Source organism: Falco peregrinus, chromosome 4 (genome assembly GCF_023634155.1).
Source record: "Falco peregrinus isolate bFalPer1 chromosome 4, bFalPer1.pri, whole genome shotgun sequence".
Lineage (NCBI taxonomy): Eukaryota > Metazoa > Chordata > Aves > Falconiformes > Falconidae > Falco > Falco peregrinus.
In genome coordinates, this window is record NC_073724.1 from 79,894,648 (window position 1) to 79,910,361 (window position 15,714).

Here is a 15,714-nt window from a genome sequence, read left to right on the forward strand (position 1 = left end):
TTATTATGCAAATAGCTATTAAATGGATTCTGTTTCACCTCTCTGGTTTTTTTTCATACTTTCCAGTACTTCAGTATTACTCACTGAAATACCTCAGGATTTTTTAGAGATCTATACCTCTGAGAAACAGGTGTTTGTGCATGTGTATGTGTATATTAATTGATTGAGTGTGTAGTATGTTTATTATAAAAGCCTCAATATTCCATGTACTTGCTTTTCTTTAATCTTTCATATCCAATATCTTAAAAGCAGTCTAATGTCATGTTTTTCCTTTTTACCATTAGATGACTAAAAAACCACTGGAGTGATACACAAGTGAAATCAACTATAATAGAATACATTTTTAATGTAATTTCATGTAATTTTATATATGTAGCAGTATTTTAATTTCTAAATTACATTTATAAATTAAACCACTGTGTTATACATCTGTTTTGTTTTATAGGAAAATACGTCTCTCTCTGCATAATCAGCACATGTGCTGCAGCCAAAAATAAATATTGATTTTTTGCTTTGTTTAGTTTATTCATATCTTCACATTTTTGGAAGAAAATATACCACAATGTCTTCCCAGATGCTTCTTTCCATACTGCTATTCTTAGGAAATTGGATTTTCCAGTTTTCTGAAACATTTAATCAGAATTACTTTGGCTTTTCCATGGGGATCAGAAAGAAGTAGTTGTCTACAGATGTCTAACATTGGTAAGACATCCTGTCACAGCCTGTGTAGACAGGGGTAGGCAGTACTAACCAACATTGCTAATTTTTTTGAGTCTGCAGTTTGCAGAATGCTTCAGTTAGGAGTTGGCTTTGCTGACTGCCATTACTAGAGCCAACTCCTAATTGAAGCAAGGTTTAAAATATGTTGTTTGACTCAAGATATGAATCTCACCTTAGAAGCAGTGAACGTGAATGGGGAGAGAGACCCTTCCCTCTTTCTACTAGATGCATATGTCCAGGGGATACTCTATAGTCCCTCCAGATCAGGTGGCAAAGAGTGACTCGTGGTCCTGCAATGTAATTATTGTTTATGCATGCACTTGTTCAGAGTTAATGAAATAATGTGAGGCCTGTGTCACAGACAACTAGAATGGTGGGTTTATATCAGGGTTTGGATGCTTAATATTGTGTAGTTCTTGAGCTTAGAAAGACTGCTAAGATGCCTTTCAAAGTTAGTGCAGGATGGAACGAATCAAACATGCTGCATTCTTATCCGGTCTACCAATGAGAAGTGAATGTTGCACCCAGGTTTTCCTTCCTTTTTTTGTGTCACTGCTCCCACCAGAACATAGTAAAGAACAGATGAATGAAATATAAGCTTTCAGGACCAGGGAGTGAGCTAGAGGCCATGCTGTTTGGCAGTATAGATGCATTCTGTTCATCTAGTTACTCTTTGCTCCCAACTGAAAACTGGCTGGATGTAGACACAAGGACAATGCAGTAGTTTTACCAGCCCAAAGTCCAGGACTTATGTACAGGTCAAGTACACAGCTTTAAACAAATAATTTATGTTGTAAAAGGTAGTAATACATTACCTATCACAATGCTCCCAAGATACTCAGTCTTTAACATCTTTGCCTTTTTTGGTATGAAAACATTGTTATCTCTTTTTATTTATAGGGAAACTCAAGCACAGAGAGGAGAAAAAAAAAATCCCCATATTGGATTTAGGTACCAAAATATTAAGTGTGGATATAATTTATCATTAAGTGGCTACTTCCTAGAATGGATTCCTATGTGAAGTGCTTTGCTTTGATTTACAAGACACAGGAGAGTAAGCTCAGTGGATGGGAACTGTGAACTTAAGTGCATCTATCAAGATGTTGTCTACAGCTAATCAAAAGGGAAATGCAGAAGTCAGAGGTGTCCTAAGTCATATGCACTATGCAACTTCTGGATTTTGCTCATGATTCCTATCCCTCACCTTCTTTTCCTGACTGCTAAAACTGAAAAGAAAACAAGAAAACACACAGCTCTTCTGCAGAAAAGACTGTAAAAAGCATTCATATAGGAACTTTAGGATAAACATTCTCCTCAAACTCCTGCTCCAGAAGATCTTAAATTCCTTTGTATAATAAAGAAACAAATAAAAGATATAAAAGTGAAGTTTCTAGAATAGGTCCTGTAAGGTCAACTCTTCACAGACATGATGGGATTCAAACTTTCCGATTCAGGAGCAGACAAGAGAAAGACAAGTTAGGATAAGGCTAAGAACACAGTTGATTGTCTTACTCTATTCCCTGCAACATCCTGGTTTTATGTCAGCACAAAATTCCTTATTATCTCTTTAAATTTTGTCAATCTTAGACATCACTTTAAAATGTAATGTTTTCTTCATGGACTACCTACAATCTTTCCTCTCAACCCTCTGTCTCTTAATCTCCTATGTGTTATCCCACATCTTTTGACCCTCAGTTACATCCTTGGCTCCATTTCTTTGCATGTTTCTCTCTTCTGACTTCTATTTTTCCCTCCAAATTATTCTAAAATATTACAAGTAATGTATGAGTAGTGTGAAGTGGTGCTGTTATTTTAAAGGGTGTAGATAGTGGCCTTCAGAGAAGAAATAATTATCTGCAAAGTCCCTCCCCCATCCCCCCCACCCCCACCCTCACTCCCAGGAGTTTGGGGAAATTGCAAAGGATGCTGTAAAAGGAGCCTTCTATGAAACGGCAAAATACATAGGGCAGAGCATGTAAAAAAACAGATGGGAAAAGTGGTGATGTAGCCATGTATACTGTATGGATATGTCGGTTTGGGGCCAGTAATTGTCCAAATCACAGGGATTTGCATAATTTAAAAACTACCATACAGCTGTGGGTCAGTAACTTATGAAAAATCTCTATATGCAAGCCGTGATAATTTTATTGGAGAATCATATTAAGTAATATTTGAACCAATATTAAATTCAAGGTTATAATTACTTAACAGCAGGAGTAGAACCATCAATGAGTTGAAAGTAAAAGAACTATGAAATATTAACAAAGTTTTAATTTTATTTTAAAATGTTATGAGTCACACTTTGCAAATTCTATACTTGGTTTACAATTAAGGAGTTATTTTAGTCACCACTCAGAGGGCAGGGTTACTCTTTCAAGAGTAACAGCTTTTCAGGACAGAAATTTTATCTTCGAGTCCTTTATAAAGCACCTTCCAAATGCTCAGTGAAGTACTTGGAATGAACAGCCCCTCGGCTCCTGGATAGCTTGGTGAATGAATGTTGAGAGAATGCTACAATCCATCTATACAAAGTAGTTTGGAACATTTCAGTTCCCTAAATTGAGTAAGTATCCTGGAACATTTCAGTTCTCTGAACTGAGTAAGTATCCCTCCTTAAAAATTATGTGTTTTGAAGATACATCTTCAAAGTTCTCAACTATAGTAGCACAGGAAAGGGAACAGGGTACAATAGCAGGCAGTTAAGGGGCTTGACAAAAAAGCATTTTATTGTCACTGTATCTGTTTCGAACAAGAAAATTAAAATCTGCAAGAAGTAGTAATAAAACTATAATGAGTTACAAATGCTGAAAAAAATGTTAACTTGGTTACTTTAGGAAACATGCAGCGGTGGTACTACATAAAAATGTTATCTAATAATTAGAATTTGTGAACATTTAATTCTTCACACCAGAACTCTAGAAAAACAAAAACATTTGGACTACAGTTAATGAAGTATGTTATGTATGTGAACCAGGTTATGCTTGAAAAATGAAGCCTGAAAATAGTTGTTGCCTCCTAAAACTTTTGTTTTGAAATTATCTATTAATTGAAGTTATTTTAAAATGTCAGTGGTGTTTTATCTAAATTCTCATAAAAAAACAAACAAATGCAATAGAAATAATTGCCAAGGGTCTATTTCCTTGTCTTTAACTGCCACAGCCTGCATCATCAAAACCTGTGTGGTCTTTCCCCTTTCATTCTAATGTAGGAAGGTACTAACAACAGACACTAGAACTAGAATGTGGTTCACCTAAATTTTAGTGTTTACACTATAGTTCTGTACAGCTAAACTATACACTTAATGCTCACTATAGTCAATATGGATGGAGATAGTACAGTTGGTCTCGTAAGACCGACATTTGCTAGACATCTGCAGCTGCGCAGAATCTATTGGCAACACAAACAAACCAAACTGCAGATACCTACATTTTCATGTTTGAAGGTGTATCCTTCCCCGCTCCTGATAGGATGAACTGAATGCATCCTAGCTATCGAAAACAACCAGGAAATTGAACAAAGGAAGAAACTGTGTCTGTTATGAGAATATTATAGCACTGTGGCTGTAGTGGAGTATCACTACTCTATTTGTACTGTTTAAATTAACCTTCTACCTATCTGTATGTGCCTGCATATTCCTGCACTGCAAAAATATTTGTCTGTTTGTGGAAACATCACATCATCTCACCTTCATGTTACTATCTGCTTTTATCCTTTTCCTTTCATTTCCCCCCCCCCCCCCCCCCATTTATTTACCTCTACCTAGTTAAATCTAGCAAATAAACATATGGCCATAGAATTAACCAATATTTCCAGCTATGACATTATTTATTTTTGTATGCCTTACTACTTCTGCCTGTGTCTGGTTTTCAGTCTGTAATATATATAGAGAGAGTTGATTTTTCAATTGATTTTTGCAGTGCCTAGCACAACAGGACATATTTGTGAGTGCTTCTATACATACTACCACATTAAACATGATTAATAATGTATATTTTTCTGGCCCTGAAATATAGAGCCTGTTTAAATACTGCATTTATTTGTTTTCATTTATTTAAATCAAAAGTAATAAATTTACAACTATTTGCAGTTTTAAGTGCACCACCACATTGTTATTAACACAATAAAGTCACATCAACGTTAACAGTAAATTCAACAATAAGCTTTTCATTGATGATTTCAGTTTCCTACAGCTTCAACACAGTTTAGCATCACTCTTTTCTTTACATGTAGTGTTGAATTTATTTATTTATGTTTCTTCTCCTTTCTGTTCATTTTTTCCCTATACTTCTGACAGTTTTCTGTGGCATCTGATAAAATCGTTACTTCTTGAACCTGTGAAACGGAGGTTTAATCTAACACCACGGGGTCTCCGACAGAAAGATCACTGTTACACGTGCCTGTTATTTAGCTGTACCATGAGAAGACTCCTATAAGGTTTTATATGTGTGTATATATATATATGTCAGTATCTATGTTACTGTGAAAAGCCTACAGAGAAAAAAAAAAACTGTTATAAAGTTTGCTAGACAGTTATACACCCTTTACAACCTGTAGACAAGTTGGAGCATATACGGTCTCTCTGTTTCAATCACGTTTCCGGTTTCCTGGTTTTTTTTTCTGATATCATACTAGTTTAATAAGGGACTTGCATATTTCTTCTTTTTACAGTCATGTAAATGTTTTAACAGTTTGTAGAGAACAAGTATGGAAGTTGATATGACAACAGAAATGAATGTTTTCATGAAAAGCATGAAAAAGGCAAGATTTCTGCTAAAACAAAAAAAGAAAGCAACATATTTAAAGATGTGTTATGGACTAAAATTACATCAACTTCTGCTGAGAAGTAGAGAGATGGAACGTCAATAAAAAATAGAAGTACATACAAAGGTTAAGTTTAATGTGACTCATAATTTACTCTTAATGACTTACTGATTACTTGCTGTAAAGACAGGTGTCCATCATAATCACTCTGACCTGCTTAATCCCCAAGATACTTATAATACCACTGACTGCCTAAAGTCAACGGGTGTCTCTTGTTGAGAATATATTTGGAAAAATATCTCTCACAGTAAAATGATGCAATACCTGCCATATTTCATATTTGTCTGAAGTTTTTACATCGTTTTTACTCACATAAGTATGCTTGCAATCTGTGGTTACTGCCCCACTACTCTTTTAAGTGAAAAAACAGTCTTTTATAAACATCCATTAGTTTCTTATTATCCCAATTTTTTTAGGGAAACAAGTTACACACTTTCATGCATGATGACAAAGGCTATAACTTGGCATTTTATTTTATGTTTTAAGGATGTATTTACGACTAGCATACTTTCCTAGAGCTTTGTGCAGTGAGCTTTTGCAGTTTTCTGCTGTGTTTTGAGAGTAGGTTGGATTGTTGAGTTGTTCCTTCTCTGTCTATTCATCTTGTTTTGATAGCTCTAGTCATTCCACTGTCTCAGGGGCTAGAAACCAACACCCTCTGTCAATATTGAAAGAAAAAATTGTGATCAGGAATTGCTCTTATTACATACTTTTTAAGGAACTCTTATACTCCTGTTATTATAGTATTTTAATTTCTTTACCTCAAAAATAGAGACTTACAAGATAGACAAATACTCTATTCTCCTTTCCCCATTTTATTTACAGATTCAAAATTGACATGTATATTTAAAAATATATGCATGTATCTCAGTATAAAATGTATGCATTATATATAAACATATGTATATATGTAGAATATTAACTTGAACTCATGCTTGCATTCAGTTCAGGTTCTCACCTGCCTGCACGTCTACACCTGATAAGAAAATGTTGTGATGCTGTCAGTGATGGACTGAAATTGTATACCTCTATTTTGATATTGCATTTCACCTCACCATTGCTGGTTTACTCTCAGGCTCTACCATGACAAATGTCCAGTGTCCTGCCACAGTGGAGTGCGTGCTGCAATTAACAAAGCAGTTCTCATTTCTTTGAAATCTTTTTCTGACAATATGGCAGGACTGCTGCAGGGTCTTGCTGGGCACAAGAGGGCTGTCTTTACAGCAGCTGTTGGGTGCTGTGGCCACAGTCCAATCGAGCTGGTATTAGAGGTTTAGCTGGACAATCTAATGGATTTATTCCAGTCTGTAACCTAGATTTATTCCCTTTAGAAAGAAAGGTTTGTAGAAATGATTGCAGATAAGGAAGAATCCTGGTGCTTATCCAGTTACTGTCCAAGTAGGGGACCGGAAATCAAGAGAGCTGAGAGATTTATCAATATGGATATGACCAAAGAAACAGTCTGGTTAATCAGCATCAGGAAGAAGATTTTCAGGACAGAGTTCAGGTTTATGCAGAAAATGAATGCTGCTGCCTGGCAGTTGCCTAACATCTTTGTTAACAAAAAGGCCAGCTAATACGAGAACAAGATGACAATGAGAATAACCTATTCTAAAGAGAAGTGTGGTCTTCTACTGCAATGAGGCAAAAACCTCTGTAAAAGGATTTTCAAGAGGTCCCTGAAGTACAAGCCTCTGGAAGAGCTCTGACTGTCACAGTGCACTACAGCAAGCCCCACAGCTTTTCTCACTGAACCAGCCTAATGTATAACCTGCTTAGAGAGTGAATCTGGCAGTGAGCTCCTGGAGCCTTTTTGCATCTTAAGGTATCCTCTGCAGTCAGGCACGCCTGTGTCAGGAACCAAAATGCAGTGAATATTTTTATATGTATATTTTGAAAAAAGGACAACAACCTCTGCATAAAACTCCAGCCATCTCTACACAAATCATGCCTCTTATTTGCTACCTTCCAGGGGACCATGTGGTGTGGGTCCAAACTGCTGAGACTGGCATGCAGAAGAAGATACAAAATTGAGTTCAGTATCCAAAAGACTGCCAGAGTGCTGGGTATTGTGAAATCAAAAAATGTTTGCTGACATACCCTTTCACTCCCACTGCAGTTTCTCTGGGGTTTTGCTGGTCAAGCACCGCTTACTTGTCAAATTCCTATTGCATGTATTTTTTGACACCTGATCAGCTTCATCCTTTTCTGCAAGCCTTGTTTCTAAAAGATAATCACTTTCCACAAAGTAAAATAAACTTTGGAGAGGTTTCTCCATTATAGGGAGCTTAGTCCTCCATATTGTAAAGTCTAGGAACAGCCACAAGAGAGGATATGGAATGAAAGTCCTGAAGGCCAAAGGAGCCCAGGAAGGCTGGACATTCTTCAAGAAGGAAATCTTAAAGGTGCAGGATCAGGCTGTCCCCATGTGCCAAAAGATGAGCTGGCAGGGAAGAAGACTGGCCTGGCTGAACACAGAGCTATGGCAGGAAAAAAAAAGGAGGGTTTATGACCTTTAGAAGGGAAAAGTAACTCAGAACTATAAGAATGTTGCAGGGAGAAAATTAGAAGGGCCAGAGCCCAACTAGAACTTAATCTGCCTAATGCCATGGAAGGCAATAACAAGTATTTCTATTAATATATTAGTAACAAAAGGGTAGCTAAGGAGAATCTCCATCCTTTATTGAATGTGGGGAGAAACATAGTGACAAAGGATAAGGAAGAGGCTGAGATCCTTAATGACTTCTTTGCCTCAGTCTATAATAGTTAGAAAGGTTGTTCTCCAGGTAACCAGGCCCCTGAGCTGGAAGACAGAGATGGGGAGCAGAATGAATGAAGCCCCCATAATCCAAGGAAAAATGGTCAGTGACCTGCTACACCACTTAGACATACACAAATCTATGGGGCTGGATGGGAATCACCCAAGAGTACTGAGGGAGCTGGTGGAGGAGCTCACCAAGCCAATCTTATTCATTCATCAGCAGTCTTGGCTAACTGAGGAGGTCCCAGTTGTCTGGAACTTAGTAAATGTGATGCCCATCTACAAGAAGGGCCAGAAGGAGTATCCAGGGAACTACAGGCCTGTCACTCTGACCTTGGTACCAGGGAAGGCTCATCTCCATGAGCAGATCAGCTTGAGTGCCATCACATTGCATATACAGGACAACTAGGAGATCATGCCCAGCCAGCATGGCTTTATGAAAAGCAGGTCCTGCTTGACTAACCTGATCTCCTTCTGTGACAAGGTGACTCAGTGGATGAGGGAAAGGCTGTGGATGCTGTCTACCTGGACTTTAGTAAAGCCTTTGACACTGATTCCCACAGCATTCTCCTGGAGAAACTGGCTGCTCACAGCTTGAATGGGTATACTGTACACTGGGTAAAAAGTGGCTGGATGTCCAGGTCCAAAGAGTGCTGGCGAATGGAGTTAAATCCAGTTGGTGGCTGGTCACCACAAGTGGTGTTCCCCAGGGCTTGGTATTTGGCCTGTTTCTCTTTAATATCTTTGTTGATGATCTGGACAAGGGGATTGAGTGCACCTTCAGTAAGGTTGCAAATGATACCAAGTTGGGTGAGAGTGTTGATCTGCTTGAGAGTAGGAAGGCTCTGCAGAGGGGTTTGGATAGGCTGGACTGATGGGCCAAGGCCACTTCTATGAGAGTCAACAAGGAGAAGTGCTGGGTCTTGCACTTGGGTCACAACAAACCTATACAATACTATAGGCTTGCGGAAGAGTGGCTGGAAAGCTGCCTGACAGAAAAAGACCTGGGGGTGCTGGTTGACAGCTGACTGAACATGAGCCAGCAGTGTGCCCAGGTGGCCAACAAGGCCAACAGCATCCTGGCTTGTATCAGAAACAGTGTGGCCAGCAGGACTAGGGCAGCGATCATCCCTCTGTACAGGGCACTGGTGAGGCCACACCTCAAATACTGCATTCAGTTTTGGGCCCCTCACTGCAGGAGGGACGTAGAGGTGCTGGAGTGTGTCCCAAGAATAGCAACGAAGCTGGTGAAGGGTCTGGAGCACAAGTCTTAGGAGGAGCAGTTGAGGTAACTTGTTTAGACTTGAGAAAAAGAGGCACAGAGGAGACTTTATTGCCCTCTACAAATACCTGACAGGAGGCTGAAGCATGGTGGGTCTCGGTCTCTTCTCTCGAGTAACAAGTGATAGGACAAGAGGAAGTGCCCTTAAGTTGCATGAGGCAAAGTTTACATTGGATGTTGGGAAAAATTTCTTCAGTGAAAGAGTGGTCAAGCATTGGAATAGTCTGCCCAGGGAAGTGGTTGAGTTCCCATTCCTGCAGATATTTAAAAGATGTATAGATGTGGCACTTAGGGACATGGTTTAGTGGTGGACTTGGCAGTGTTCAGTCATAGAATCGTGGAATAGTTTGAGTTGGAAGGGACCTTAAAGATCATCTAGCTTCAACCTTCCACTAGACCAGTTTGTTCAAAGCCACACCCAGCCTGGCCTTAAACACTTCCAGGGATGGAAATGCTTTCTAATGACCAGTCTAAACCTCCCCTGGTGCAGCTTCGAGCCATTCCCGCATGTCCTATCACTGGATAGCAGGGAGAAGAGCTCAGCACCTCCTTCTTTACTTCCCCTCCTCAGGAAGCTGTAGAGAGCAATGAGGTTGCTCTCCACCCTTCTTTTCCCCAAACCAGACAAACACCAGGTCCTTAACCATTCCTTATAGGACAGTCCTTCCAGCCCTTTTACCAGTTTTGTTGCTCTCCTCTGGATGCATTTGAGTACCTTAACATCCTTCTTAAATTGTGGGTCCCAGAACTGCACACAATAGTGAAGGTGAGGCTGCACCAACACTGAATAAAGCAGGTTAATCACCTGCTTTGACCTGTTGGTTATACTGTGATGCACCCCAAGATAGTTTAGAGCTTCTGCTTTTATTCATTTTCAGAGCAAGTTAATTAATTCATAGCATTTCTGTGATGTCAGCATTTGACAATGTAATACTTTCTTTCTGAAGTATACGTAAATCATAAAATACATGATGGATGAAAAATCAATATTTCAATGTGTTACTAAGTTTATAGATCCAGAGGAGCCAACACTATTTTAAGTAGCTAAACCGGTTTATCTAGTGAAATTCTGTTTGACATAATCAAGGTTTTGCCTCTTCTCCTCTCCTAGGTCCAGAAAATCCTTTTACATTCAAAATCAAATCAGTTGAACTAAAGAATCTATTACTTTGTCAAAAAAAATAACCCAGTTTTATTCCTAGGAAAGGTGGATGATTGTTCTCTTTTTTCAATCTAAATTCTCCCAGTACAACTCCATTTGTATGGGTACAAAGAATAGTCTAAACATTACTAAAAAAAAAAAAAAAAAGTAGGCTTAAAATGCAAACCACCTTAGTATAATTCTTATTGACTCCATCTAGGGTAAATTTACGGAATCATGGGCTCTAGAGCTAGATGAGAAATCTCGTGTCATGTGTTTGGATCCCCTGTTTTGTAGGATTCAGTTTAGTATGGTTGAAATGCGTTTGTTCTCAATAATCTCCAGTTAAAGATATCCTAAAAGCTATGCTGATAACTTTCAGTGGTTCTGCCAGCTTTTTATTATTTTTTTTTTCCAGTTTAAATATTAATCTTGCAGAGCCATTGCAATCAAAACAGTTTAGAACAGAACAGCACTAGGGCAAGACAGGGTGGTTTTTTGTTGTTGTTTTTGGTGGTTTTGGTTTTTTTTTCTTTAATTACAGTTCTTTGGTGTTTTGTTTCCCATGACAAGTACCTAACCAGAAACAGTGATCTATATGTCGTTAAACCAAATGTAATTCCATGACTTTAATTATGAATGGCTTAATGCTTAACTGTTTTGTGTGTGTTCTTATAACCCATCCAATTTGAAAAAGCACATTTAAAACAGTATTAATGTCTGATGTGTGGGGTAAATTTTCCTCTCTTTAAGTTAAACAGAAGACTTCTGTTTAAGTAGTTATGTTGAGAGTGACAGTCTGTAAGGAAATGTTAAGCTTTTATTTCATGACTATGTATTTTTTTCATTGATAGTTTTTTATGTAAATAGCAAATAAATAACAAGAAATTCAAAGAAATATATGACATACTGGAAGGTGAAGAGGATTGCAATGGTCCTTTATTCACACAGTATTTAATTTCACAATCTTAAATAAAATTGTATCATATATGAGGTTTTACTTTGTTAGAAGTAATTCATGCCTAGGAAAAGAAACTGATGGCCACAGCCTCCATCCCAAATCGTGCAATCACAGACTCATAGGATAATTCGGTTGGAAGTGACCTCAGGAGATCGCAAGTCCAACCTTCTTCTCAAAGCTATGAGATCAGACAATATCCATTTTCCTCTTGAAAATGCTCAGTTTGCTTGACTGTCTTCATGGTGAGGACATGGCACCATTTTTAAAAAATTATTTGTTTTTTTGTTTGTTTGTTTAGACAAGCTTATATCCAGCTGTATACTAAGACTTCTCCATGACAGGACTGATGTGTTAACAGAACAGGTGACGTTACTTCATTTTGTGGTTGGGGCTATAAACAGAGGTCACAGCTGCTTCACTATTTACTGTAGGAACAGGGGAGATACTATAGGTGTTTCCTACACAGCTGTTTTCTGTTTAGGCTTTGTTGTGTACAGCTTTAGCTGGTGGTTGAGATGGTCCATTAAGTTTTACTCACTTTAAAAGTTGCAGGCTTATCGTCCATGCTGAGAGTCACTAAAGTCAAGGAATGACATTCTTTACTTGGCTCAGTGTTTTTTGAAAAAAGTCTAGAGAATACAAGACTGGTATGATGTGATGCAGCTGGCCTGAATGCAGTGATGGCATGTACTAAAAAAACCCTATAGTGACTAGTGATTTCTGATAAAAAATCTAAGTCTAAAGCTCTTCCTGTAGGAAGACTGTCATCAAAGTTAAAAAGATGTCACTTCCATGTTCTTGTTCATGTGATCTTAGCTCCATGGAAAGTCTGTGGGCATTCCACGGTTGGGAACTGAACTGACTGGTGTGAATTAAATAGAATTCAGCCAAAAAAGACTAAAAATATGCTTTTATGCCCATTGGCAAGATATCTATAATGTTTGGTTTATTCCGTGATATCTTCTTCATCAAGAACCATGGTAACTTAAGAGGTCTGTTTCTGCCTGCATTGCAGTTTGGAATGTATTATATTCATGTTCTCAATACTAAAGACCATTTCATAGGACTGGTACCTTTTCTACTTTTTTAAAAAAACATTATTATTATTAATATTATTCATATTGTTGCTGTTGTTATTACTATCGTTAGTAATATTACTAGTATTACTGGTATTATTAGTATAGATTAGCAAGGCACCTTACCAGATAAACAGAATTCAGGCACTCCAGGAACTGCTGGATTAGATGCTCAATATGTAAATTAATAAAACATTGTGGCAAACTTAGACTTAACCAATATTAGAAAATATATAGTTGAGTATAATTCAAAGACTGTATTTGTTATGTTAGTAAGATTTTCTGAAATTGGAATGACAAAGCTTGTAAACTGTACTTTTTAACATTGAAGTAGACGGCATTATATAACTCACATGCTACAGTTCTAGATTTTAACATTAATAGATTTCAGATGTAAAAAAATCAAGAGTTATAACTTCATTAATACGCATCATTATTATACTCCCTGCAGCACCACCAAACAACAATATCAAATAATCTGTATTTTTTTTCTTTCTAACCTGAAGATTAATACGTTTACACAATTCTCAATTTTAAATTAGGGGCAAGAAAATAAATAAATATCTCTCTCTCAAAAGAACACAAAAATTGCTTCATCTATCTTATGCCTTCATGAAAATAGCAGGGGGTTTAACACATCCAGTTGAATTGTACATTATTGCTGCTCTGCTCCACTTAGATACAAATTGAATTTAAATTATAACTTTTTTAGTTCAATTAACAGAAGTATTGCTTTCATGATGTTTGTTTGCACTTGGTTCATTGCTTTTATGTTACAAAGAATGAATGAATCCTAAAGGAATTATTTCCCATGGAATTCTAACCTTTTATTATAATCCACATAGTTAGTTGGTAAAGCTTAATAATTATGTTGATCTTTTCTGTAGGAATATTTAAATTCTGGAAATGAAGCACTGTGTGTATGCAAAAATAAAACATGGGTTACATTTCAAATGAATTATCAATGCTTTCTCTTAAGGATCAGCTTAAATCCATCTGTCATTTAAATATTTGTGCTTTTGCTGTACGTTTACTTTTCCTACATTCATGTTACAATTAATGGTATGCATTACTCTCACTTTCTGGAATCTAGTTATTAATTATACTTCCTTTATCCCTCTGTTTTTGTTAATAAACACTTAATTTTATATCTCATCTTTGTATAATACATCCAACTTATTTTTAACAGCAGAGACTTCTTAATGACTTTTTTCATAATTAACTGGTAAGTTATTTTATACATAATGTTCTTTTTAGCTTTTAAGTTCATCTGTGAAAGTAATTCAAATTACTAAGCTCAGAAGAAAATTAATTTGATGGTATATGGAAATGTTCTTTAAATATTTCGCCTGAGATTATAAGTACAACATTCTGTCCTTCCAGCACAAACATGTCTGAAAAAAACTATACGAGTACCTAAAATAAGAAAGAAAATATGAACTCAAACTAAAATACTACTTCTAATCTTTGATGAAAATATTTCACAGGCTTTTTTAATGCTTTATATAATATTGGAATCACTGCAACAATATATGTTAGCTAGTTGTGCCACTGAACTGTAAAAAGATATTGTAAAGTTAGAGCATACTGTTATTCAGACTTGGAATACTTTGATTTTATAGGGGCCATTTAGGTGGTGGGGGGTGTGTGTGTGTGTTGAGTTTCCATGGGGATGGAAAGAAGTAATGTATATGTGTACACACACATACACACACTGCAGAGACTACATTATCTACAGAAAGAAAAAAAAAAAAGTCAAGATGTTGGAACTAATCAGAAAAATAATATTAAAATTTTGACACTTCTAGGAAAAAATAAAAGTAAGCCAATGCCATGTTTGTACATATTTTGTATGTATTATTCTATTATTATGTCTCACCAGGTGCTACAACTATTGAAAAGTATGATCTCAGAACGAATATATGGATACAGGCTGGAGTGATGAACGGCAGGAGGCTTCAGTTTGGTGTTGCTGTCATCGATGACAAGCTGTTTGTCATTGGAGGCCGGGATGGTTTAAAGACATTAAATACTGTTGAATGTTACAATCCAAAGACCAAGGCATGGACTGTGTTACCACCAATGTCAACACATAGACATGGCTTAGGTAAGAAAAAAAAATGTTTTAAAAACATACCACATTTTTTGGATATGTAATTTGTAATGGAAAACAGTACTTTTAAGCTATCATAGCACTCTGAACAGTAGCAATAACTGATTACACTGTTCTTGTTAGATCACTAAGAATATATAAAAGGTTAAAGTACATTTTCATAATTTAGCAAAATAATACTGGAGGACAAAAAAAACCAACAAATGAAAGGCAGAGGAACTGGGAAAGAAATCCTGAAACTTATGTAAGTTATTGATAAAATTCAGGTTTGTATGCACTGATTTTGAAAAGTAAAATATTTATCAAACAATCAAGGTATTTATTTTTAATCAAAGCATTATGTGTTTTCATTTATCCAGTATGATAGAAAATGAAGGCTATAAACACTGTGTCAGTGATGGGCTGATGTACTTTAAAAAGTACTTGTGGCAATAGTTTTGTCATGACTGACAGCATATTTTCCCATAGCTTTTTCAGATAAATTCTTTTTTGTTTTGGATTGTTTTTTTAACAGTATTATCCATACTACTGTCAGCATTAATCAAGCCACATTGTATTCTTGTTCTCTACTAAAAAAATATACATTTGGTAGGGTATTTTTATTATTTTTTAAATTAAGCAAAAGACAGAGATAGTGTTTTCTTGAACAAAAAGGTAGTAATTCTATTATGTGTATCATATATATACGTAGAAAAAACCTCAAATTTATTCAGTTACATAAATAGTTTTTGACATTTCAAAAATATCCTTTTTTATTTTGAATTATAGAGGGATGAGATTTTTTTGCTTAAGGAAAGGAGTTTGGAATCTATAGGACATACCTACCAGGATATAATTTT

The 15,714-nt window shown here is 36.5% G+C and overlaps 1 protein-coding gene across 3 annotated transcripts in view; it reads left to right on the plus strand.

Annotated features, from left to right (window-relative positions):
* The window catches only part of KLHL1 (kelch like family member 1), a 235,074-nt gene that overhangs the window by 174,302 nt on the left and 45,058 nt on the right, over positions 1 to 15,714 (plus strand). For all 3 annotated transcript variants that reach the window (XM_055802807.1, XM_055802808.1, XM_055802809.1), the window contains one exon: positions 14,645 to 14,869. In XM_055802807.1, coding sequence (XP_055658782.1) covers positions 14,645 to 14,869 — 225 coding nt within the window. The remainder of the gene's footprint in view (positions 1 to 14,644; positions 14,870 to 15,714) is intronic.